The sequence below is a fragment of the Delphinus delphis genome, chromosome 2 (assembly GCF_949987515.2).
Source record: "Delphinus delphis chromosome 2, mDelDel1.2, whole genome shotgun sequence".
Lineage (NCBI taxonomy): Eukaryota > Metazoa > Chordata > Mammalia > Artiodactyla > Delphinidae > Delphinus > Delphinus delphis.
In genome coordinates, this window is record NC_082684.1 from 177,618,368 (window position 1) to 177,639,467 (window position 21,100).

Below are 21,100 nucleotides of genomic sequence, written 5' to 3' on the forward strand. Positions count from 1 at the left end.
AATGTTGTCTTATTAGTAACTTAAGAATCATTTCAGATTACTTCTTAAGATACCTTTCATCAAGTAATATAGACAGAATGAAAAGAAAGGGTTCTGTCTGATTCATTTCATATGTGTAATAAGTTGACAGTTGTCAAGATATTGTTAAATTTACAGAATATATAGACATTTTAAAGGCGAAACTTGTTGTTTCTAAAATGTTTACTTCTTTTCACTGTTTCCATCATGCAGTATCCTCAGTTCTAAACAGATTAGTTTAGAAACAGAACTGTTCCATGAAAATAAATATAATCCCCTTATTGAAGGTATCATTTTGAAAAAAATACTGATTTTTTTCCTGGTTATTTTCCCCTTTGGGGTATTTAATAAGCTATATGAAGACTTTGTGTTTTTACTGCTTAAGTGTATACATTATTTTTAGACCATAACTACCATGTAGTCTAAAATGTAGTTTTTCACAAATTCTGTTTATTCATTGACTAAGTACTTTGAAATATGTAAAATACGTTTGTTTTTTCCTTTGGCTTTTCTAAGATGAGGCAACAGTTGAGTGTGGTGGGTGGATTTTTGGTCCCTGGATGTAACCTCTTCCTACTTTAATTGTATTTTCTACACAGTTAATCATATCCTCTTTTTTTTTTCTCCTCTTTTTTTGTGTGTGTGCTTCTCAGAGGAAATTAAAGGTACATGTATAAAAGTTTCCCTGCGTAGTCTAGTAACTTTGTTCAGTACACATGTGTAGAGAATTAAGTTGACCACAGCAAGCAGTTTGTAAAAGATCATGGTACATCCCAACTTTCACCGTAGCGTTACAGGACCAGCAGTCATGGTTGGACTTTGTTCTTGAAAGAAATGTACACTTTTTTTTTTTTGCTTCATATAGCAGAAATATACACAGTATTCTAATGTAGTACATTGTTTTTATCTGTCAGTAGTCTCAAATAAAGATGAATGAAGAAAGCAATGTTATTCAGATACACTGACAGACTTATTATTACATAAGGATGTGAGGAGAGTCTTCTCAGCTATTTGATTTCTGCAGTCTGTGCTGTTAGTTTGAGAAGTATACTTATATGAAGATTAGAAGCCTAAAATAAGTAGGACTCCATGACTTAAATTAAAATTTTAAGATATGCATAACCCAGTATTCATTTAATTCCTGGAAATAATTAATAGCACATTGGTTATTCTAAAATGTTTTCATCTGTTCATCCTTTTTAAAACACAATAAAAATAGAAGTCCTGTGCCTTTATTCCTTCCCCGCATGGACTCTCTTTTTATCAAAAGAAAGGCTGTATTTTCATTTTAACCTTTCTGTCTACTCCAGTGAGCCAAAATCAGTGCTATATTTTACGTATTATCGAAGAGCCTGATTTACAAAAATAAATTTACTTTGGGGATCAAGTGTTGTAATTTTCTCGACTGTGAAAGTATAAACGTATCAGGCAAGTCTGTTATAATTTTCTTGGAACTGCAGTAAAGGCACTTCCAAAGAAGCTTGAAAAAAGAATTGCATGATGTTTCAGAATGTTACTGTAAACTTAAATATAAAACAAAATGTTTTATGTTTAAGAGTAGCGTTGTGAGGGCTGTGCTGTGCTGTGCTGTATGACTGTGTGAAGTGATTTGTTGTTTTGCCTCTGTGGCTGGGCTTCTAACTGTTGTGCTTTGTTTCTTGGCTTTCGTTCTGTCTGCTTTTACACTCCATCCAGAAGATGCTGAATATGGTGGTATCAGCAGTGGAACCTATCTAGGTGAGCAATTGGTCATGGAAGAGGACTTCTTTCTTTCTGTTGCTTTCTGTAAAGCCATGTTTTGTCTTAAATTAGCATATTTTCATTAGCATGCTCTGGTAGCAGCGGGGGGTAGCGTGAATCTTTATTTTAAACTGCCTCAATCGGTTGGACACAAAGGGAGTCAGTGTGTGCTTTGGTTTATTATTCAGGAAGCTTCCCAGATGCTCTATTTTTGTAAACCGTCATATATTTTTTGATAGAGGGTGAAAAAGCATCTATATATGCCGAGCACGTTTACTGAATTAGTTGTATCCAGACTTTTCTAAATTATCTGGTTAGCTGTGAACTAGTCAAAGCTTCTGAATAACTTATGTCTTCCTAAAGCACTCTTTGGTTCTGTTTTCTAATGATTTATTATCCCCATAACACTCCCAGAATAACCATCGACTGACCAGTTTCCAGTACAATTAAGCCTTATGATTAACTTGCTCATCTGTTTTGGAGAGAAACTTTCCAGTTTGGAGATGCCAAGTGATGTTACAAACAAAATTCATGATATCCAGAAATTGTTAAAGGCATCAGAAGCATCTTCCTCTCCATTCAGACCTTTCCGCGCTCTGCCGTGTGTTCGAACACTGACAAATTCTCCACCTGCAGTAGTGAGAGGTAGTGGTGTGGAAACTCAGTTTGAGAGCGAAATCCTTCAACCTCCTTATTTTCAGATTAGTATTATGTACACGATGATGGTATCTCTTGGTTATTGAAGAAATGGGCCAGATACTGTATTTGGTATTTAGTGCCTCTTATCTCTTATACGGTGAGATTGGAGTATTTTATCCACTTTACAAAAAGGAAACTGAGGCTCAGAAAGCTGAAAGGATTTACGTAGACAGTACATGGTGCGTCCTGGTTTCAAATCCACATCTGTGTCGATCTAGTACCTACTGTATCTATATCTGTGTACATCTATGTCGATATAATACCTACTGTATCTATACCTGTATATCTATGTACTTCTATGTAGATATAATACCTACTGTGTCTTTTACAGTATGCTGCCCTATAGCTTTTCATTCTACAAAACAAATTGAAAAAAAAAAAACCATGTAGAATATAGGGTATTCTAATTTTTAGGCTAGAAAAACTATAATTTACGGAGAGAACTGGATGATCAGAGAGAGGTTACAATTTCAATAATTCTTCTCTCACTTCAGTACAATACAGTGTGCCAGATACTCTGTATCCATTGATCCCCGCCCTTTCCATTTTGGAAAGCTTAGTGGCTTTTGAACAGCAAGCGTTTATTATTCTCCTGTTTCTGTGGTCAGCTGGGTGGCTCTGCTCTGTGTCAGCATGGCGAATTGCTGCAGTCTGGCTGTCTGGCTGGGGTCTGGTTGGTCTGGTGGACAGGAGTGCTCAGCTGGGCGAACTTGTTTCTGTTCACGTAGCTCTTCACCCTCCAGTAAGCTGCGCATGTGGTGGTCTCAGGGTTCTGGAGAACAGCAGAGAAAACCATCTCCAGTATGTAAGTGCTAGGAAGCCTCTGCTCACATCACATCCTCTGATGGCCCATTGGGCAGAACAGGTCTCGTGGCCAGGCCACGGTCGGCGTGGGAGGGGCTGGCCGGGAGCTGGCAGACAGGGAGAGGCCGTCACTGCAAGCTTCTGCCTCTCTCCAAAATAGAAAGAGGGACACCTATTCTCCCCAACTTTCAGGGCTTATCTTTGGTCTGTTAGATGGTAAGTATATATCCATCCAGGGAAGGACTGTGGCATAAGGCAGCGTTATTTGGTGAATGTCACATAAAATGCTGTAATTCAGAAGGAATGATTGTGGCAGCCTGTGGCAGTGAGGACTCAGCCCCACAAGAGGTGATGTTAGAACTGGCGCCGGGGTTTAGGTGGAATTACACTTAGACCAGAGGATGAGGGTAGAGGCAAGAGCAGGGACAGAGGTGACTGTTGCAGAGCACAGGGCGTACTTAAGTTTGGGTGACGTGTAGATGATAGCACTGCAGAATTAGCATGGCGCTCGATAACGTGAGATCTTCAGTGACAGGCCAAGTAACTTTACGCATCTTATTAACGTTTTGCCTGGTTTTTGCACTCGTTCTTTGTATAAAATTTTATCCAAAGAATGAAATCTGGGTTTTAATTTACATCTCTCTTATAGAATGTAGAGTTTTATAAAATTAATATTTAATCAGCAAATATGAATTGAAGTACGAAAGCAAAGGTGGTCAGCATGACGGGCTTCAAAGGGAATGAGTTCTGATAAAATGCCACTGCGTCTGGAAACTCGTAGTTACCGGCAGCGTCTGAGCAATGACTTTACTGGGAGCCAAAGCCTTGCAAGTAAGAGTAGACGGGGAAGGAAGAGGTCAGCTGAGTTCAAGGTGGTTTGTGTAGTCGAGGGTTAGGAGTATTTAGTGGGAGAGGATAATCGGATCGCTTCTGTAGCAGAGATGAGGGACTGATGATAAAGGATTGAAATTCTGAGATAGGAACTAGTTCGTTGGTCAAAGCCCCAAAGCAGATGAGATTGAGGATAATTAAGACCATGGGATCTTAATCACTTAGATTAAGGAGTTTGGCATTAGGGGGTGAAGTGAACCATGCAGATACCCCAGGTGCCAGGAAAAGATTTCTTTGGAAAACGTAGAGGGCTTCCTCCTTCCAAGACACCACTCTGCACTCCCCAATTACGGATGAAACTAGGGCACCATCCAGGTAAAATGGGAATATCATGATCATGTAATAATTGGTATCAGCCCGGGGAGCTCAGAGACAGTCTTCAGGCTGTGTTTAGGCCAAGGATATATTTTTGTTAGACCCACAAATATGAGAAATTTCATGTAAAAGTTTCTGGCTCCTTTGACAAAAGATTTGACCAAACTAGGCCTTCATTTCGCAGTGTTAAGAATTAGCTGGGGCTGAGTTACAAGGGACCCCTTAAATGAACACGGCCCTGCCGCTCCGTGGGCTGGCCAGCACTGAGACAGGGGTCCCCCAGCACTCCCCGGCAGTCGTCTTGATGCTTTAATAGTGAAGTATTTCTTTGTATCCCTGTCCTGAAATGTGGCGAAAAAAAAAATAACCAAAGAGCAGTTAAGGGGAAATGGGACCACCTAGTTCTTCGGAGGAGTAATGTTGTACAAAATGCATTGACAGCATGCAGTTGAAGATTTTTCTGCCGTCTAGCTTCTGTTGGCTTTTGGATTTTGCAAACTCTGATTATAGAGCCTCGCTATCGACTCCATTCAACTCCTGGTCTTGGAAATGAGTTTTCCTTTCCATACCTGACTGTGGCCAAGAGGAAAGCATGGTCGACATGTTTTAGCAGATGTGCATTATGACATCTTTTCTCTCTGGTCTAAATGCTTGTTCTGATACATGTGCAGCAAGAGGTCCGCAGATTCAAGGCACCTAGAGGTTCATTTAGGTACAGCTGAGGTCAGATATCTGAGAAGAGAAGCATACAGTAAGATGACTTTGTATTAAAACATATGGGGCTTCCCTGGTGGCGCAGTGGTTAAGAATCGCCTGCCAGTGCAGGGGACATGGGTTCGAGCCCCGGTCCAGGAAGATCCCACAGGCCGTGGATCCACTAAGCCCGCGAGCCACAACTACTGAGCCCGCGCGCCTAGAGCCCACGCTCCTCAACAAGAGAAGCCACCGCAATGAGAAGCCCGCGCACTGCAACGAAGAGTAGCCCCTGCTCGCTGCAACTAGAGAAAGCACGTGTGCAGCAATGAAGACCTAATGCAGCTATAAATTAATTTTTAAAAAAAGTTTATTTAAAAAAAAGATACGACATAATAGGATACAGAAATTAATAGTGTTTCCGATAAAAGATTTTTCTTTTAAGGAAGCCCTTCAACTAACGACCACAGATCGAAAATTGTTTCTTTTTCAGAATACACAAGTTTGATGGTAGTTTTCTGGATATTTTTTGTAGTATTAAAGAGTTACTTTGTTACAAATAGACTGAGCAAATTGACTGTTTTGTGGAATTGTTTTTCCCCCTCAGAAGCCAAACCCTCAACATGCTACAGATTTTTGTGCATTTTTAGAAGCACTGTCATAGCAGCATGCTAACATTGATGACAAAGCTGTTTTTTGGTAAAAGTATTATTTGTTAAACACCTTTAAATATAGTGACTTAATGCAGTACTGTGGCTTTTTATTAGCTTTTCTTCTTTTTTTCCCTTGAATAATCCTCTCTCTACCTATTTTTTTCTATCAGGTTCTTTGTCAGTCTCCTGTTAACGTGACGAGCCCTTTCTCTATCATGAATATTAACCTTCTCTCTGCCGTGTGCATTTTCTTCTGGTCTTTTGGTTGCATTTTACCTTTTTTCTTTTTTTTTTTTTTTTTTGCGTTACGCGGGCCTCTCACTGTTGTGACCTCTCCCGTTGCGGAGCACAGGCTCCGGACGCGCAGGCCCAGCGGCCATGGCTCACGGGCCCAGCCACTCCGTGGCACGTGGGATCCTCCCGGACCGGGGCACAAACCCATGTCCCCCGCATCGGCAGGCGAACTCTCAACCACTGCGCCACCAGGGAAGCCCGCATTTTACCTTTTTTAAAGGCCAAGTTTATCATCGTGTAGACATTTTAATTTTTGCACAGTCAAATCTGTGAATTCTTTCCTTTGTCTTCTGAGTTTTCGTTTGTATTCCCCACACCAAAATTATTGAAAATTTTTAATTTATATTTTTATCAAAGTAATATGTACGTTAGGTTGAAGCGTGTGAAATTGCTGTTTTTTGTAGGTCGGAAGGCATTAGAATGTCAGCAGTTTCCCATGGCTCTATTTAATAAATTGTTTGAAGAGTCAAGTAGCGTCAGAAGTCTTGCAGCCACAGACAGGAGCCCCTTTCCCTCTTCCTCCTTAGTGCTGTGTCCTCCCTCAAGAGACACCCACTTAGCTCTGGTTAACAGTTTCTTCTGGTATTTGCAGAATAAAACTTTCCTATAATGCTATTCCTAGCGTTTTTTCCTAATATTTATTGAGCGCCTGTTATGTTCCGGACTGTTCTGGGTGCTGGCGTTTCAACAGAGATCCAAACAGACCCCCTTTCGTAGCGCTTCTGTAAGGGGGTGCGGTGGAGACAGGTAGCTGTAAGGGGGTGGGGTGGAGACAGGTAGCTAAATAATTTATACGATACATCCGATGGTGAGAAGAAGAGTGAAGCAGGAATGGTGCCGGGGCAGGTGAGGACACGCAGGTTTCACCAGGGTGGTCACGGAAGGGAGCTCGACCGTTCAGGCAGAGCCCTGAAGCGTCTGTGGAGCAGGGAGGAGAGCAGTGTGGCCGGAGCGGAGTGCAGAAAGGAGAGAGCGACAGGAATCGAGGCTGGCGAGGTAACAGGATGCCGGTGCGAGGGCCGCTCAGCCCACTTCTTCGGCCCTTAGTCTGTGTGAGATGGGAAACCACGGAGGGGTTGGAGCAGAGCAGTGACCTGCCCTGACGTGGACTTAAGGGTCACCCGGGCTGATCTGCTGAGAGCCAGGGCAGAAGCGGGCAGCTGTGTGTCATCCAGGCAAGGAGCGCCTGCCGCTCGAACCAAGACGTCATAGGTGGAGGCGGGGAGGAGACAGGAGACTCTGGATGTACCTTCAGATACAACTGACGGGATTTTCAGACCAGTTGGAGAATCAGGGATGAGCTTAGTGACTTCAAGGACGGAGTGACCATTTGCTGAGCTGGTCCAGACAGCGGAGGCGGGTATCGGGGTGGGGAGAGTTTCGGGAATTCCGTGGGGATAGGTTGCGTTTAAGACGTCAAATAGAGATGTCGGACAGGTGATTGCAGGGACGGCTCTTGCACTGAGGCTCTTGAATTTGGAGTTGTTGATATTAGATCAAATTGAAAGCCATGAAGCCAGAGGAGATCACCAAGGAGTGAGTGATGATACGGGCAAGAAGAGAACCCAAAGTGAGGTAAGTAGAAGAAAAACCGGGAGTGTGACTTTGTAGGAGCGAAGTAAAAATAACATTTCAGGGAGGAAGAAGCGATCACCTCTGACAGATGTTGCTGATGAGTCAAAGAAGAGGAGAAAAAGAGAGCTGACCATTGACTTTGCAACGTGGGAGTTACAGCAGCCTGGTGAGCAGTTTCGGGAGCTTGGTTGGGTCAAAAGCATTTGACAAAATCCAACACCCTTTCGTGATAAAAACTGAACAAACGAAGAATGGAAGGCGATTTCCCCAACCTGATAAAGGGCATCTACTAACAGCATACTTAACGGCGAAAGGCCGACTGCTCTCCCGCGAGCGGAAGCCAGACGAGGATGACCGTTCTCGCCCCTTTACTTGACGTGGTGCTGGGGGTGCTACAGCAGTTCGGCGAGGAAAAGAAAGAAAAGGCCCCAGCCTGGAAAGCAAGTCGTAAAACTATCGCTGTTGGAAGATGACTTCATTTTGTATATAGAAATCCCTTTTCCTGCACCAATTGGGATGGTCATGTAGCTTTTCCCCTTCAATCTACTAATGTAGTGTAAACATTGATTGATTTCATATGTTGACCTTGCATTCCTAGGGTAGATCCCACTTGCTCATGGTGTATAGTCCTTTTCAGTATGTTGTTGAGTTTGAGTTGCTAGGATTTTGAGGATTTTGCATGCATATTCATAAGGGATATTGGTCTGTAGATTTTTTTTTTCTTGTGATATCTTTGTCTGATTTGGGTATCAGGATGATACTGGCCTCATACAATGAGGTGTGAAGTGTTCCCTACTCTTATATTTTTTCAAAATATTTGTAAAGTATTGTGTTAATTATTCTCGAAACATTTGATTGAATTCACCAGTGAAGCCATCTGGTCCTGGGCTTTTCTTTGTGGAAAGTTTTTTGATTACTAATTCAGTCTCTTTGCTTGTAAGAATCTGTTCAGATTTTCTCTTCTTTTTTCAGTCTCAGTAGTCTCTGTCTCTCTAATAATTTTTCCATTTCATCTAGATTATCTAATTTGTTTTTATAATATTTTCTATTTCTTCAAGGTCAGTAGTAATGTTCGTTCCTAATCTTAATAATTTGGGTAGGTAACAGTTTGTCAGTTTTATTGATCCTTTCAAAGAACCAACTTTTGGTTTTATTGCTTTTCTCTATTTTAAGGGATGCTGAAATGTTGCAATTCATTTCTCCACTAACTAGGAAGTGTTCGTTTATTGTAAAATTTTAATATTTCCCTCCTAATCGTTTGTATTAGTCGGGCAACAGAATGTGTTTACATACACACACACACACATATACACACATACACACACGCACGTACACACAGAGATTTTAAGGAATTGGATCGTGTGATTGTGATCTGCGGGGTAGGTGGCAGACTGGAGACCCAGGGAGGAGTTGCAGTTTGGGCCCAGAGGCCGTCTGCGGGTGTCACCGAGTCCAAGCTCTCTCTGCTCGGCTGCAGGACAGGCCAGCGAATCGGAGACGAGGTGCTGCGGCAAGGAAGGCGACTTCATTTGCAAAGCCGGCAGATGGAGAAGATGGCAGACTAGTGTCTCTGAAAAACCATCTTATTGGGGTCTGGTTGCCACTTTCTTTCATAGGATCAGCAAGGGCGAGGTGGTGAGGGAGTAAAGTAAAAGGGCCATTGGTCTTTCAGAACATCTCCTGAAATGACCAGCCTCCGGGAGGGGATGTGTTAATTTCTTCTTTCTTGCAGCCGTTCACAGGTGGGCAGGGTTCCCTGAGGCAGGCCATTGTGTATGATTATAACAACAAAAGCAACTGAAAAGCAAAGGTTAAAGTAAAAGAAACAGATCCAACCTGGAGTTCGTTCCATTTATCTCTTCCCTGTTACAGTTGCAGAAATCCTTGTTGTTCAGGGAGAGGTTAGTCTCTCTTCTATTAAGGCCTTCAGCTGATTGGATAAGGCCCACCCACATAATGGAAAGTAACCTGCTTTATTCCAAGTCTCCTGATCTAAATGCTAACCTTATCCAAGAAACACCTTTACGAGAAGCGTCTAGAATAATGTTTGACCGTCTGGGCACTGTGGCCCAGCCAAGCTGACACAGAAGATTAACCGTCACATTCTACTTTACCTATATCGGTGGTAATTATTGCAGTGAGGAAAAATTTACCCTTTGGAGATTTAATATGTCTTCCGCATCAAATGTTTCCCTCGCTAAAAGAAGTCATTTAAACCGCGCAAGTCAACAACATGGAATGGATTTGTGACGTTTCAGTCGATTACTGCCTGTCCTACGAAACACCCGTAGTATTCTGGTGACGTCAGATCCCAGCCTGTGCCACTGCGCTCACAGGCGGTAGCGCGCCTTGTCTAACAGAACACCTACGTGCACAGGATGCGCCTGCATCCGCCTTCAGCACGGGGCACCTTCTCCGGTTCTAGGTCCGCTCTGGAACATAGCCACGGGAGTTCCGAGAAATGCTACCATCTCATGAGGTCTTTTCCAAGGACTATTTAAACAGAGGAATTTCTGAGACCCTTCGCCTTGCCCCTCATCTGCCTCTACACTGCATCTCCTGAGTCCACAGAAGGAGAAGAGAAGCAGAAGGGATTACCGTGCAGACAGAATACCCTTGGACCCCAAAATGGGAAGGCCCAGGGTCCCTGTTGATCTAAATGAGGCCTATACTCAGTGAATACATTTGATCATTTTCACTTTCTCTGATGTGCGTAAAATCAAGCACAAAACAGCATATATAAGTAGCCCTTCCGTGATGACTGGTTACATTTTTGAAAAATACATTCCATGTCAAAATGATCAAAGTTGACTCTTTAGAAAAAGGAACATTGTAACACTCCAATAATTGAATGTCCGTTTGTATACGAATGATATCTTAAAACCATATTTAGTGAGCCATCACTGATATGAATGTACACTGGTTTATAGTGTAACACGCTGCATTTCTTGAAGTTCAGCGTATTTACCAATAAAAGAGGTTTGGCTGTTACTAGTGGAAGGAAGGAAAAAGCTCACTGACTAGGCAGTGTAAGTTGTATATTGTTTGCATAAAATTAATAAAGTGAAGAAGGCAAATTGATAGTATGCTGTAAATATGAATTGCAAAAGTTGCACCTTTGAATGTGTGTGTGTATATTTACATACTTAAAGTATATACACGTGTATATATACCCACACACATGAATTATTAGGAGCAATTCATTTCCTGCTCTAAGCTCTCAACAACTTCCTTTCGCTTTGGTGGATGGCGTGAAAGTTAGCGTTTTTGGTCTGTGTGTCTGTGCGCGCGCGCACGTGCTGGCTTCCGAAGGGTGATTGCTTCTCAGTGGCGGAAGCGCAAGCTTTAATGATTCTCTCTGCTCTTTCCTACTACAATACAAAATAGTCCATATGGAGAGTAATTGGTTTTTTCTTTGACTGGTAAGAATTGCAGAATGTTTTTGCTCTGTATAATTCATTATAGAAATCGTGTTATAAACAAGTCACAAAGCACTGCTTATCATGCATCTGTCTTCAAACATAATTTCTTGCAAATGATCTCCTAAAAAATCATCAGTTTTTCTCCCCTTCTGCCCCTGCTGGAGCATGTCATGCGTATTTTTTTTAAAAACAAGATCAGTTTGGGGACTTCTATAAGTTAAAACTGTTCCTTCTGTTTAACTACAGTGTTTACCATAAAGTTCAATAAAAACTAAACCATCCATTTGCTGTTATTTCTTTTAAAAGCTATTATTTATCCATCTCTACTTCTGTGTTTCTTCCTAATCCTGTCTCTTATTTGTCCAGTGTTTAAAACACCAGTGAGCCTCTAGTTATATTGCCTATTTTATAAATCTAGCAAAAATTCCCATTTGTTCCAATATTCAGTCATTTTATTAACGAATGCTATGTAGGTAACTACAGCTATGTCAAAATTTACTGCCTTAATATTTTTTCCAAAAAAATAAAATTTATACGAAGAGAACATTTAGAAGCATTCTTTCACAAGTGGTACAGGTTATTTCTTGAACAAGAAAGAACTCTGCGTAATCTTGACATGTCTGGAATACTACTTGGAAATACTTTCTCGGACAGAAAGAAACCATTTCTGCTTGGAGAATTTTAGGTTGCATAGACTCAACTTAAAAAAATACATTAAAATTTCAAATCCAATTTTACCCCTTTCAGAATTATATTTTTATATTAATTTTTATGTGTGCATACTGTATTTTCTCATAATTTTGAAAGAGTAAGTTAGAACTCATTTCTTTATTAGCTGGCTGGAAGATTAAATTCTCATGTGGTTTTTCTATTTTTTTTAATGGTAATGCTGTGCTGTGCTTTAAAAATATTGTTTATGGTATCAGGAAAACTTTTTAAGACCTAGGTAATTTTTTTTTCTTGGAAATTGCAAATTGATATTTTATATTAGCTTCCATGATTTCATTAGGTACTTTGAGTTTCTATTTTTATTTTTTGCTGGAGATGAGTTGAAAGATTCAAGGGTAATTATGGTATTTGAACATTTCTTTAAACTGAAAGCAACTTTTGTGTCTGTGACATTCCAGAGGTGAATTTTCCTTGTTTGAAAGCCATTTCCCCCTTTATATACAAAATTAGCATATGTATGGCTAGTTAATATAATCCATGATAACATTTAGGTTTCTTCCCCCCCCCCACACTGTTTTATAAGATGGATGTAGAAGGTGACCAGTCCAGCCACTCCAGATCTCAGTAACTTTTATAGTTTACTGTTCACGTTGCTTTTCAATTTAAACTTCCTCCCAAGATTTTTACTTGTGTGTTGTTTTAAGATGTTCTTAATTATCTTTCTTTGTCTTTGGGATAATTTTATGACGGGCATAGTATGGGAGCATCACTTCAACAGTAAGTTTGTCTTAGGATAATGTTACTGCATAGTCTTCACATGTCTCTTATGTTTATATCATTATAACAAGATGGGCATTATATTCAAAATGTTGATTTTAATGGAAATTTCCAACCTGTTGTATGATAATTCCCAGCCGCTTAGTTTTTATTAATGTCTACATGACTTTTTTTAAGTCTTCTTTAAAAGTTAATTCATAGGAATATTTTTCTCTTCCTTTTTTTTGATAAATTTATTTATTTTATTTATTTATTTTTGGCTGTGTTGGGTTTTCGTTGCTGCGCGCGGGCTTTCTCTAGTTGTGGCGAGCGGGGGCTACTCTTCGTTGCGGTGCGCAGGCTCCTCATTGCGGTGGCTTCTCTTGTTGTGGAGCATGGGCTCTAGGCACGCGGGCTTCAGTAGTTGTGGTGCGTGGGCTCAGTAGTTGTGGCTCACGGCCTGTAGTGCACAGGCTCAGTAGTTGTGGCACATGGGCTTAGTTGCTCCGCGGCATGTGGGATCTACCCAGACCAGGGCTCAAACCCTTGTCACTAGCATTGGCAGACAGGTTCTTAACCACTGCATCACCAGGGGAGTCCCTCTTCCTTGTTAAGGTGCCTATTGAACTCATTCAATATTGGATTGGTCAAATTAATCCATTGTGTTAAGAGAATAACTTTCATCCAACGTTTTTGGCAGTTCTCCCAATTTTTTTTTTTTTGAAAAGCACATTTTAGTATATTTAAGGTGAGAAAAAAATAATTAAAATGCTTATTTTTACCTTCTTTTAAGAAACTAAGCACTTTTCTTGATTGTGTTAAAATAAATGTATTTCTTCAAAAAATCAGGAAGTTTAGAGTGGACCCTTCTATGGACCTCTAATTTCTGAGGTGCCTGTGACCAATATTGCTCTGTTATAATTCAAGCAGCTTTCACTGAAACTCTTCTTTCCCAATCTACCAACATCTGTAACATTTAACATATTAAGAGCTTATAGTCTTAAAAACATTGGGGCTGCATAATATCATGTTATTATATCAGATTGGTTACAGAAATGTAACCAAAGATGGAAACTCTGCCGTTTGAAAATCCAAGCGGTCACACGGTAGGATTTATTTTCTTGTAGTTAACAGAAAGGCAGGTCGCACTCTCCTTCACACCTGTGGTTTTTGAGGCTCTTGGTGTTGGTGGTGAGTTACCTTGGCTCTGCTGGTGGTGGTGGGGGGGGGTGCCTTTTGTGTTAATGGAGATGACTGCCCATAAGATGATCTTGTATTTTTTTTTTATAAAATGTCATCATAAATGTCAAAATTTTATGAAAAAGTAAGATCATTAAAATGATAACTATTTAAATTATAAAAATTTACACTGAAGTTATTTATGGGAGCCAAAGAATATGATAACAATTTGTGATTTAAAAAAAATTTCCTATCAATTTGATTAGTTTAGTTGTAAGTTTTCAAAACCCAGACTCCTTCTCTTTTATCATCTTCATTTCTTAGGTGAGACTGCTGGTTCTCTATTTATTTTCCTTGACCTTTGGTCTTTAGGTTTTATACTGTATTCTCATTAAAAAAAATTTCCATTGTTTTTACTTCCATTGCTTTTTAAGTATTTTAATTTATTGGCTATTTCTAACCTTTAAGAATATAAAACTTTGATCTATTACCATAATCATTTCAAAATACAGAAGACTGGAACCTGCCTCTGAGACACAGTCAAAACGTATTTTCTGTTATATGTTGGTATAACCACACAAATACAACTACCAGTACCGGATTTCATTTGTTTGGTGTTTTTGTGTGTTTTTTTTTTAATTGTAAAATTACATAATATTATGGAAACTTTAAAAAAATAGGACAAAACAGTTGCCTACAGCCCTCTTTCCCTAATACAGTCATTGTCTGCTTTTATACTTTTTTCTGTATCCATACCAATTTTTATATTAGTAAAAAGTAAAACTCATAGTATAACTATGACTGCCGTATATGTCCAGTTTTTTCCATTTATTAGTATATCAAATGCAATTCTAATGGTGCCGTATAGGTTTTTAAAAAATATTTTATTCTGTATCGGGGCATAGTTGATTAACATTGTTGTGTTAGTTTCAGGTGTTCAGCAAAGTGATTCAGTTATACGTATACATGTATCTGTTCCTTTCAAGTTCTTTTCCCATTTAGATTATTACGGAACATTGACCAGCGTTCCCTGTCCTATACAGTAGATTCTTGTTGGTTATGTGTTTTAAATATAGCCGTGTCCTCAGCCCCATTTCTTTGAAAAGGTGTTTTTCATAATTAATCATTCCCATACTTTGTATGTTTTGGATGCTTCAAGTTTTTTTTTTTTTACTATTAAAAATATCACTAACATTTGAAATTATAGGATGGTTAGGCATAATATTTATCTACAATTTGAAGCTAATTTTAATACCAAATGAGTCTTAATTCACATACGTAAGCATTAAATGTAATACCCTTTTGATGAATGGTGTTATATCAATAAATATAGTGAAGTAGCTTTGAAAATAACCAAATCACAACTGCCTGAGTTTAATTTTTTTTCTTTTACTTTAGAGAAATGTCAAAGTCAAATCAGATTAGAAGTACTTGCTGAAAAATCTTAGTTTCTACCCCTGAGCCTATGTTGTGAAAACCCTTAAATTACAAGTATTTGGAGTAATTTCTATTCCCCTAGTAGATCAGGAACTCTTTGAGGGCAGTGACACTGTTTTATATATTTTGTATTTTACACATCATCTTAAATACAGAGGAGTATCAAAAATATATTTAATTATATTTGAAAAATATCTTCTAACAGAAAAAGAGCTTATAATTTTTAATCCCTAAATTAAACTGCTGCTTCTCTTTGATAATTTTTTCCTGTTATTTCATAAAGTCACTGAAGGCTCCCCAGTTTTCCTCTCATACATCTATGTGTGTGGAATAACATTTCAAACTTTGTTCTTGACTTTCTTTCATCTTTTAATATTTGAGCCAAGGCCTTGGCAATTGTTTTCTTTTTCTGACACTAAAAGAAGAGTTACTTAAACCTGTAGATTGTTATGCCTGCCTCATACGTTGCTGTGAGAGTTAAATGAACTAATGCACGTAAGTGCTTCAGATGGTGTCTGTCATCCAGTAAGTTCTCCACAAATACCCACTAGCACCACCACTTCTGTTGTTTTGGTATTAATATTACTAATAAGGGAATGATCTAAACTCAGACCAAGAATCACCTTTTTCTGGTCATGACATCATAATTAACTATCTGGTGCTTCAGTACAAAGTATGTATTCCTATAAAGTAGGAAAAGGATTGTTCAGTAAGTATTTCTGGGACCACTGGTTAATTACTTAGAAAACTGTAAAGTTACAGCCTCACGTCACAGACTTGATCTCCTAATCACAGCTGAGTAATTCCAGATGGATTTAAAAAATTAAGTGTAAAGCCATGTAACCTATTTTTTTTTTAGTTTAAGAAAATTTGGGTATTTATCAGACTAAAGGGTAGGAAAGTCATAGAAGCAGTGGAAGAAATGACAAACCAAAGAAGTTCACAGATTCAAATACATAAACCTTTAAACTGTCTTTGAAAAGGAAAACTGAAAATCTTAAAAAGTCTTTGCAACAAATAGGGCCAAGGGCTGTGACCTTAACAGATACGTGTGTGTGTCTGTATTTATGAAGACCCCAATCACAAAGTGACCAACATGCGTTAGCCAACAATTTACAGAAGAAAGAAATGCAAACGAGTAATAAACGTGAAGGAGGGCTCAACTTTACTATCAGTTAAAATGAAATGATACACAGTTTTTCACTTGTCAAATCACTACAGATTTTTAAATGGTTAGAAGTCCTTTAATGAGAGAATGGTAATAGGGGCAGTTGTACCTGGAAATGTACACTGTTATTAACCAATCCGAGAAGCATTTGGGCAAGATCTGTCAAGCTTCTTGCAATTTGCCCTAATAAAGTCATCAGTGACATAGAGTAACAGGAATGTACAGGGATGTTTATTGCTGTCCTGTTGAAATAAGGAGCAAATAATAAGCAACTTAAATGTCATCTTTTATAATAAAAAAGTAAATTTACTTTCAAACAGAACCATACAACTAGATAAGTTAAAAGTCATCGTAAATTATTCCTGCTGGAAAATATTAGATAAGAAGCGTCTCCGTGTGATGAAGGGCTGACCTGCAGCTGCAGTCTCACTGTGAAGCCACTTTCCTATTGTAATAAAGTAAACACGCTGTTCCTTAAAAAACACAAATCTTTAGCAGCTGTGGGTAAGAGCCCTGGAAAAAGCCTGTCCGTAAAAATGTTGAGCCAATTATAAATTACAAAAATGTGAGATATAAGGAAAAATACATTTTGTACGAAACTCTTCCCTTACTCCAAATTCCTTGTTACTGCTTCTTTCCTGCTCCTTCTTTTTAAAAGCCAGCTTGTGCTAAGACTTGTGCACAGAAAACAAACTAGAAGTAAATACGTTCTAGGTTATTTATTCACATTTATTGGAAAGAACCTTCTGCTTGCTTTCAGTTTAAGTACACATTCTTGGTCATCTTTTTAATAAGAGAACCACCTAAGACCTGAAGGCCAGAAATTATGAACCCCTTTTCCTGACATAAAGGTCGCTCTCCTTTAGGCTTAGACTTAACCGAGGTGTGCTGACGCGTCACTCACTGTGTCACTGAAGTTTGAAAGTTACGGTCTCTTTGCTGCCTTGAAAGGCAGACCCAATGTGCCGTTACCTCTGGCCACCTGGTTTGGTTTTGCTTTTATCTGAGAGGCAAGTTACGTGTTCCGGATTTCATACCTTTTGTCATATCCTCTGTTGTTCTGGGTTGGGGATTTTTCTTTTCTTGTTTTCTGACTCTGTTTTTGTGTATGCACATATATGTATGTACACGTGTATATGCGTGTGTGCATATGTATGCGTATGTGTGTGTGTAAATGGGTGGTGTAAATATGGACCATATATAGGGGTGTGTGTTGAGGAAGTGAGGGATCATGGGTAAGGAGGACAGGAGGGAGGGATGCTCTGTAGATGTAAATATAGGAACAGAAGTAGCACAGCCCTAGAAGGAGTATCTAAGAAAAAATGAAAGGATAGTTAAGGTACACTTAGGTCTTTGTTTTATTTCTTTAAAAATGCCTTACCACTTTAATAAGGTACTTCTAATATTTATCATATTTAAATCTGGCTTTACTATTTTGTGTCTTTCGTAGCATTACCCAGTTAAAAACATACAAGCCCCTTAATTTGTTTTTCCCGTTCTTGCTAGACGTGTGCTGTGGGAACGGACACAGCATGCTCCTGCCTTCGAGGACTTTAAGTTTAGGTGGGACGTAGCCAGGTACTGGTCTCTGTCTAGTCTGTAAGGCGTTTGCCATATGCTAGGCACTGAGCGAATGCTTCACATGGACAGTTTAACCTTAATAACCCTGTGAGGGGTTGACAGTATCCTTATGTTAAAGCTGAGAATGAGCCTTAGAGAAGTTTTTAAACAGTTGGCAAGTCACCCAGTTAGTAAGTAAGCCAGCGACCCAGGCCTGTCCCCCTCCAGTCTGAGCCTTTAACACTCAGGGAGCGGAGCTCCGATTGGATCCGTATGGACCTGGCTGGCTTTTCCCTTTGTTTTGTACATGAGGCACGGGGCCAAGGTACTCAAGCCTCAGAACCTGTGGGAATTCCACTTGCCTGGTCGTGGCCACCTGGAAAACATGTGAGCGAGGTCAGGGCCGTGTCGTGGTGCGTGGGCGCATGTGGTGACATCCCTGATGCACTGGCCCGGGTGCAGGGGCCAAGCAGCTCCGTGCTCCCCAGGGCTGCTTCCAGCCCTGAGCCTTCACGGATGCAGGGTTTGTCCTTTTGTCTGCCTCTCACATTTCTCTTGTGAAAAGACCAAATGCGTTCTGCTTCCTTTGTTGAAATTCATGTTAAGAAAATGAAGCAGGAATGATAGCAGAGTTCTGGGGGTTGCCTTTTTAAAATTCTGTTTCGAAAATTTACTTTTTACTTTGATCAAGCACCTATCCTGTACCAAGCGCTGTACAACTCGCATCCCCAAGCCATCCTGTAGGCCAGGGTCCTCCATCCTTGATGTCCATCGAGATCTCACGTTAGAAATCTGGTTCCCTTCTCTCTTTCTCCCACTATCTCATTATTGTTTATGATGGAAGTGAAAACTTCAGTTAATCCTACAGACTCCATTGGGTAAAGCGCTTCCACTGAAGTTCAGGATGTAGCTGGGATTCGTGGATCAGGAATCTTTCCGGTTTTCACTTTCGGGTTCATTGTGGGCGAGGCATTTACGTCTTAGATCCATTTCTGGGCCAAACATTTGGAGTGATTTGATAATTGTTTTTTCATATCGCCTTTATGTTGAATATTATTAATTTTTAAATCTAATAGTAATATTTATTTTTCACGTACCCTAAAATTCACACAGATCAGTTATTACATTATTATGTTTTATTATAAAATACCTTTATTAAAGTTTTTTCTGTTTATCAAATTTGATCAATATTCTTTTTAAAGAGAATCTATTTTTATATGTTTTATAATTATACTTGCGTCTTTTTTTGTACTACAGAGCTGATAGAGAATATATATCATATCTTAATAAGCAGGCTGTTTTCCCTCCCTTTAAAGTCTGTATTTTGAGAGTGTTGGTTAGGCCAAGAATTCTTGAATGGTGTGTATGGTAAATATCACTATTCTAGAAAAGGCATAAGACCAGAATGATATAACAACATGAAGCAGAAGCAGAATGAAATGGGAGTTGACTGAGAAAAGGAACTTTTGCAGCTGCTTTTCTAAGCCAACATTTCAAGTGACAGTGGTGAGCTGGAGGGGACCGTTGAAGCAGACAGGAAATTTATTTAAATACTCGAAAAGCTGTTTAATAAAAGATGACATGGTCTATTCATAAGAGTGCACACTTGGGGCTCTGAAACTTATTTGCAAATTTCAGTAGCCTTCAAATTATAAAAGCATAGAATTTCCATAGGAGAAGAAGAACTTGGGGCTTGGTCATTTGCTCCACCCCCTGGGGTCTCATAGCAGTTAAGTAACTTGCTCTTAGTGACAGGCAGGTTCTATCTGCCGGATCTGTGCAGAGGCCTGTTTGACACTGTGCTCTCCCTGACTTTAGTTTTCTTTCTGTTTAACAATAGATGCTGTCTGTGGCACAGGTATGTTGTTAGGCTGTGCTCAGAATATAGCATAAAAGATTCTAGTACTTCTGAGTGGGAATATTCAGCATTTATATTTAAAGTGATTTTAGTGCTTTTAACTTTTTCTTATCAAATGTGTTCATCAGTCAGTCCGTGAAAAATTTTCTGTATGACGCCTGACCTCCTTAATTTGTTTTATCACGTAGTTATTTTGGTTCCTGATTTCGGAAAAGAACTCTTTATGATTTGGAACCGAATAAAATTTATGATATTATAACTATATAATTAAATGTTAGATGATTCTCTTAACAGTCGTTTTCATGAAATAGTGGAACATCTATTTACCTTTATTACTAAGTGCACTTGTAATGATATTATGGTGAATAAAATCCAGCCCAACTTTGAGGGTGTTTTCTTTCTGTATTGTGGTGGGGTCTCTTTTTTTAGTTCTAATTGCTAAAAATAGTTTTTTGTATTTGCAGCTGGTTTTAGAAGAAGTTTCCGTCTTAGTAGAAAAGATAAGAAAACAAATAAATCCATGTATGAGTGCAAGAAGAGTGACCAGTACGACACAGCCGATGTGCCCACATATGAGGAGGTGACACCCTATCGACGGCAGATGAATGAGAACTACAGACTCGTTGTCTTGGTTGGTAAGTGATTGTTTTGTGTGTGATGCTGAGGAAATAAGTGAGACAGTGGGAATTTAACCTCAAAGAGAACAATGCTGGAAATTTTCAAGCTAAAAAAATCTCACCTTAACACCTTTTCTTCGGCCTCTAAAATGAAACCTTTAGTCTTTTTGTACCTATGACATCGAGGAGACTTTCAAGACCTCTGGGCCACGGCGTTGGCATCTCACTGGACCCTCTGTGGGACAGGGGAGAGCAAACACTGTCACAGTGTATTCAGCATATCAGGGCAACTAAGTAATAGAAATGAAAAAATTTAAGGTAATCGCGTTTCCTTTGATTCATTTTGAGGCAGTAGCCATGGTATAAGCTTCCTATGGGTTTAGATCTTTGATGAAGTTCTAGGGTGTTTAAAGCTAGAGAGTTAGCGAAACTGCGAAAAGTAAGTATATGCGGGGATTTCCATAAATACTGGTCTGATTTGCATTAACATCCTAGCAGACGTCTTGTCCAGCCTTTAAGATAGGAGCAGACACAACCTTCGTGTCCCCACCCCACCCTTGTTTGTGTTTCTTTACAAGTGTGGTGACGGGTGTATAGGCTTCAAGGATCAAAGCCAGTGATTTGGGGGGAAAATCTGGAGCCTAGAGTCTATCTCTTGTTAATTGTGCCTTTATAGACTGAAGATGACAGTTATGCGGATGAGAATAGATGGAAAAGCTAGAGAATCCCCCTTTCCTTTGAAGGTAACAGCG

General features: G+C 39.5%; 1 protein-coding gene across 7 annotated transcripts in view; it reads left to right on the plus strand.

The window, feature by feature from the left end:
• The window catches only part of MPP7 (MAGUK p55 scaffold protein 7), a 248,064-nt gene that overhangs the window by 175,302 nt on the left and 51,662 nt on the right, over nucleotides 1-21,100 (plus strand). For all 7 annotated transcript variants that reach the window (XM_060006381.1, XM_060006379.1, XM_060006378.1 and 4 more), the window contains one exon: nucleotides 20,196-20,366. In XM_060006381.1, coding sequence (XP_059862364.1) covers nucleotides 20,196-20,366 — 171 coding nt within the window. The remainder of the gene's footprint in view (nucleotides 1-20,195; nucleotides 20,367-21,100) is intronic.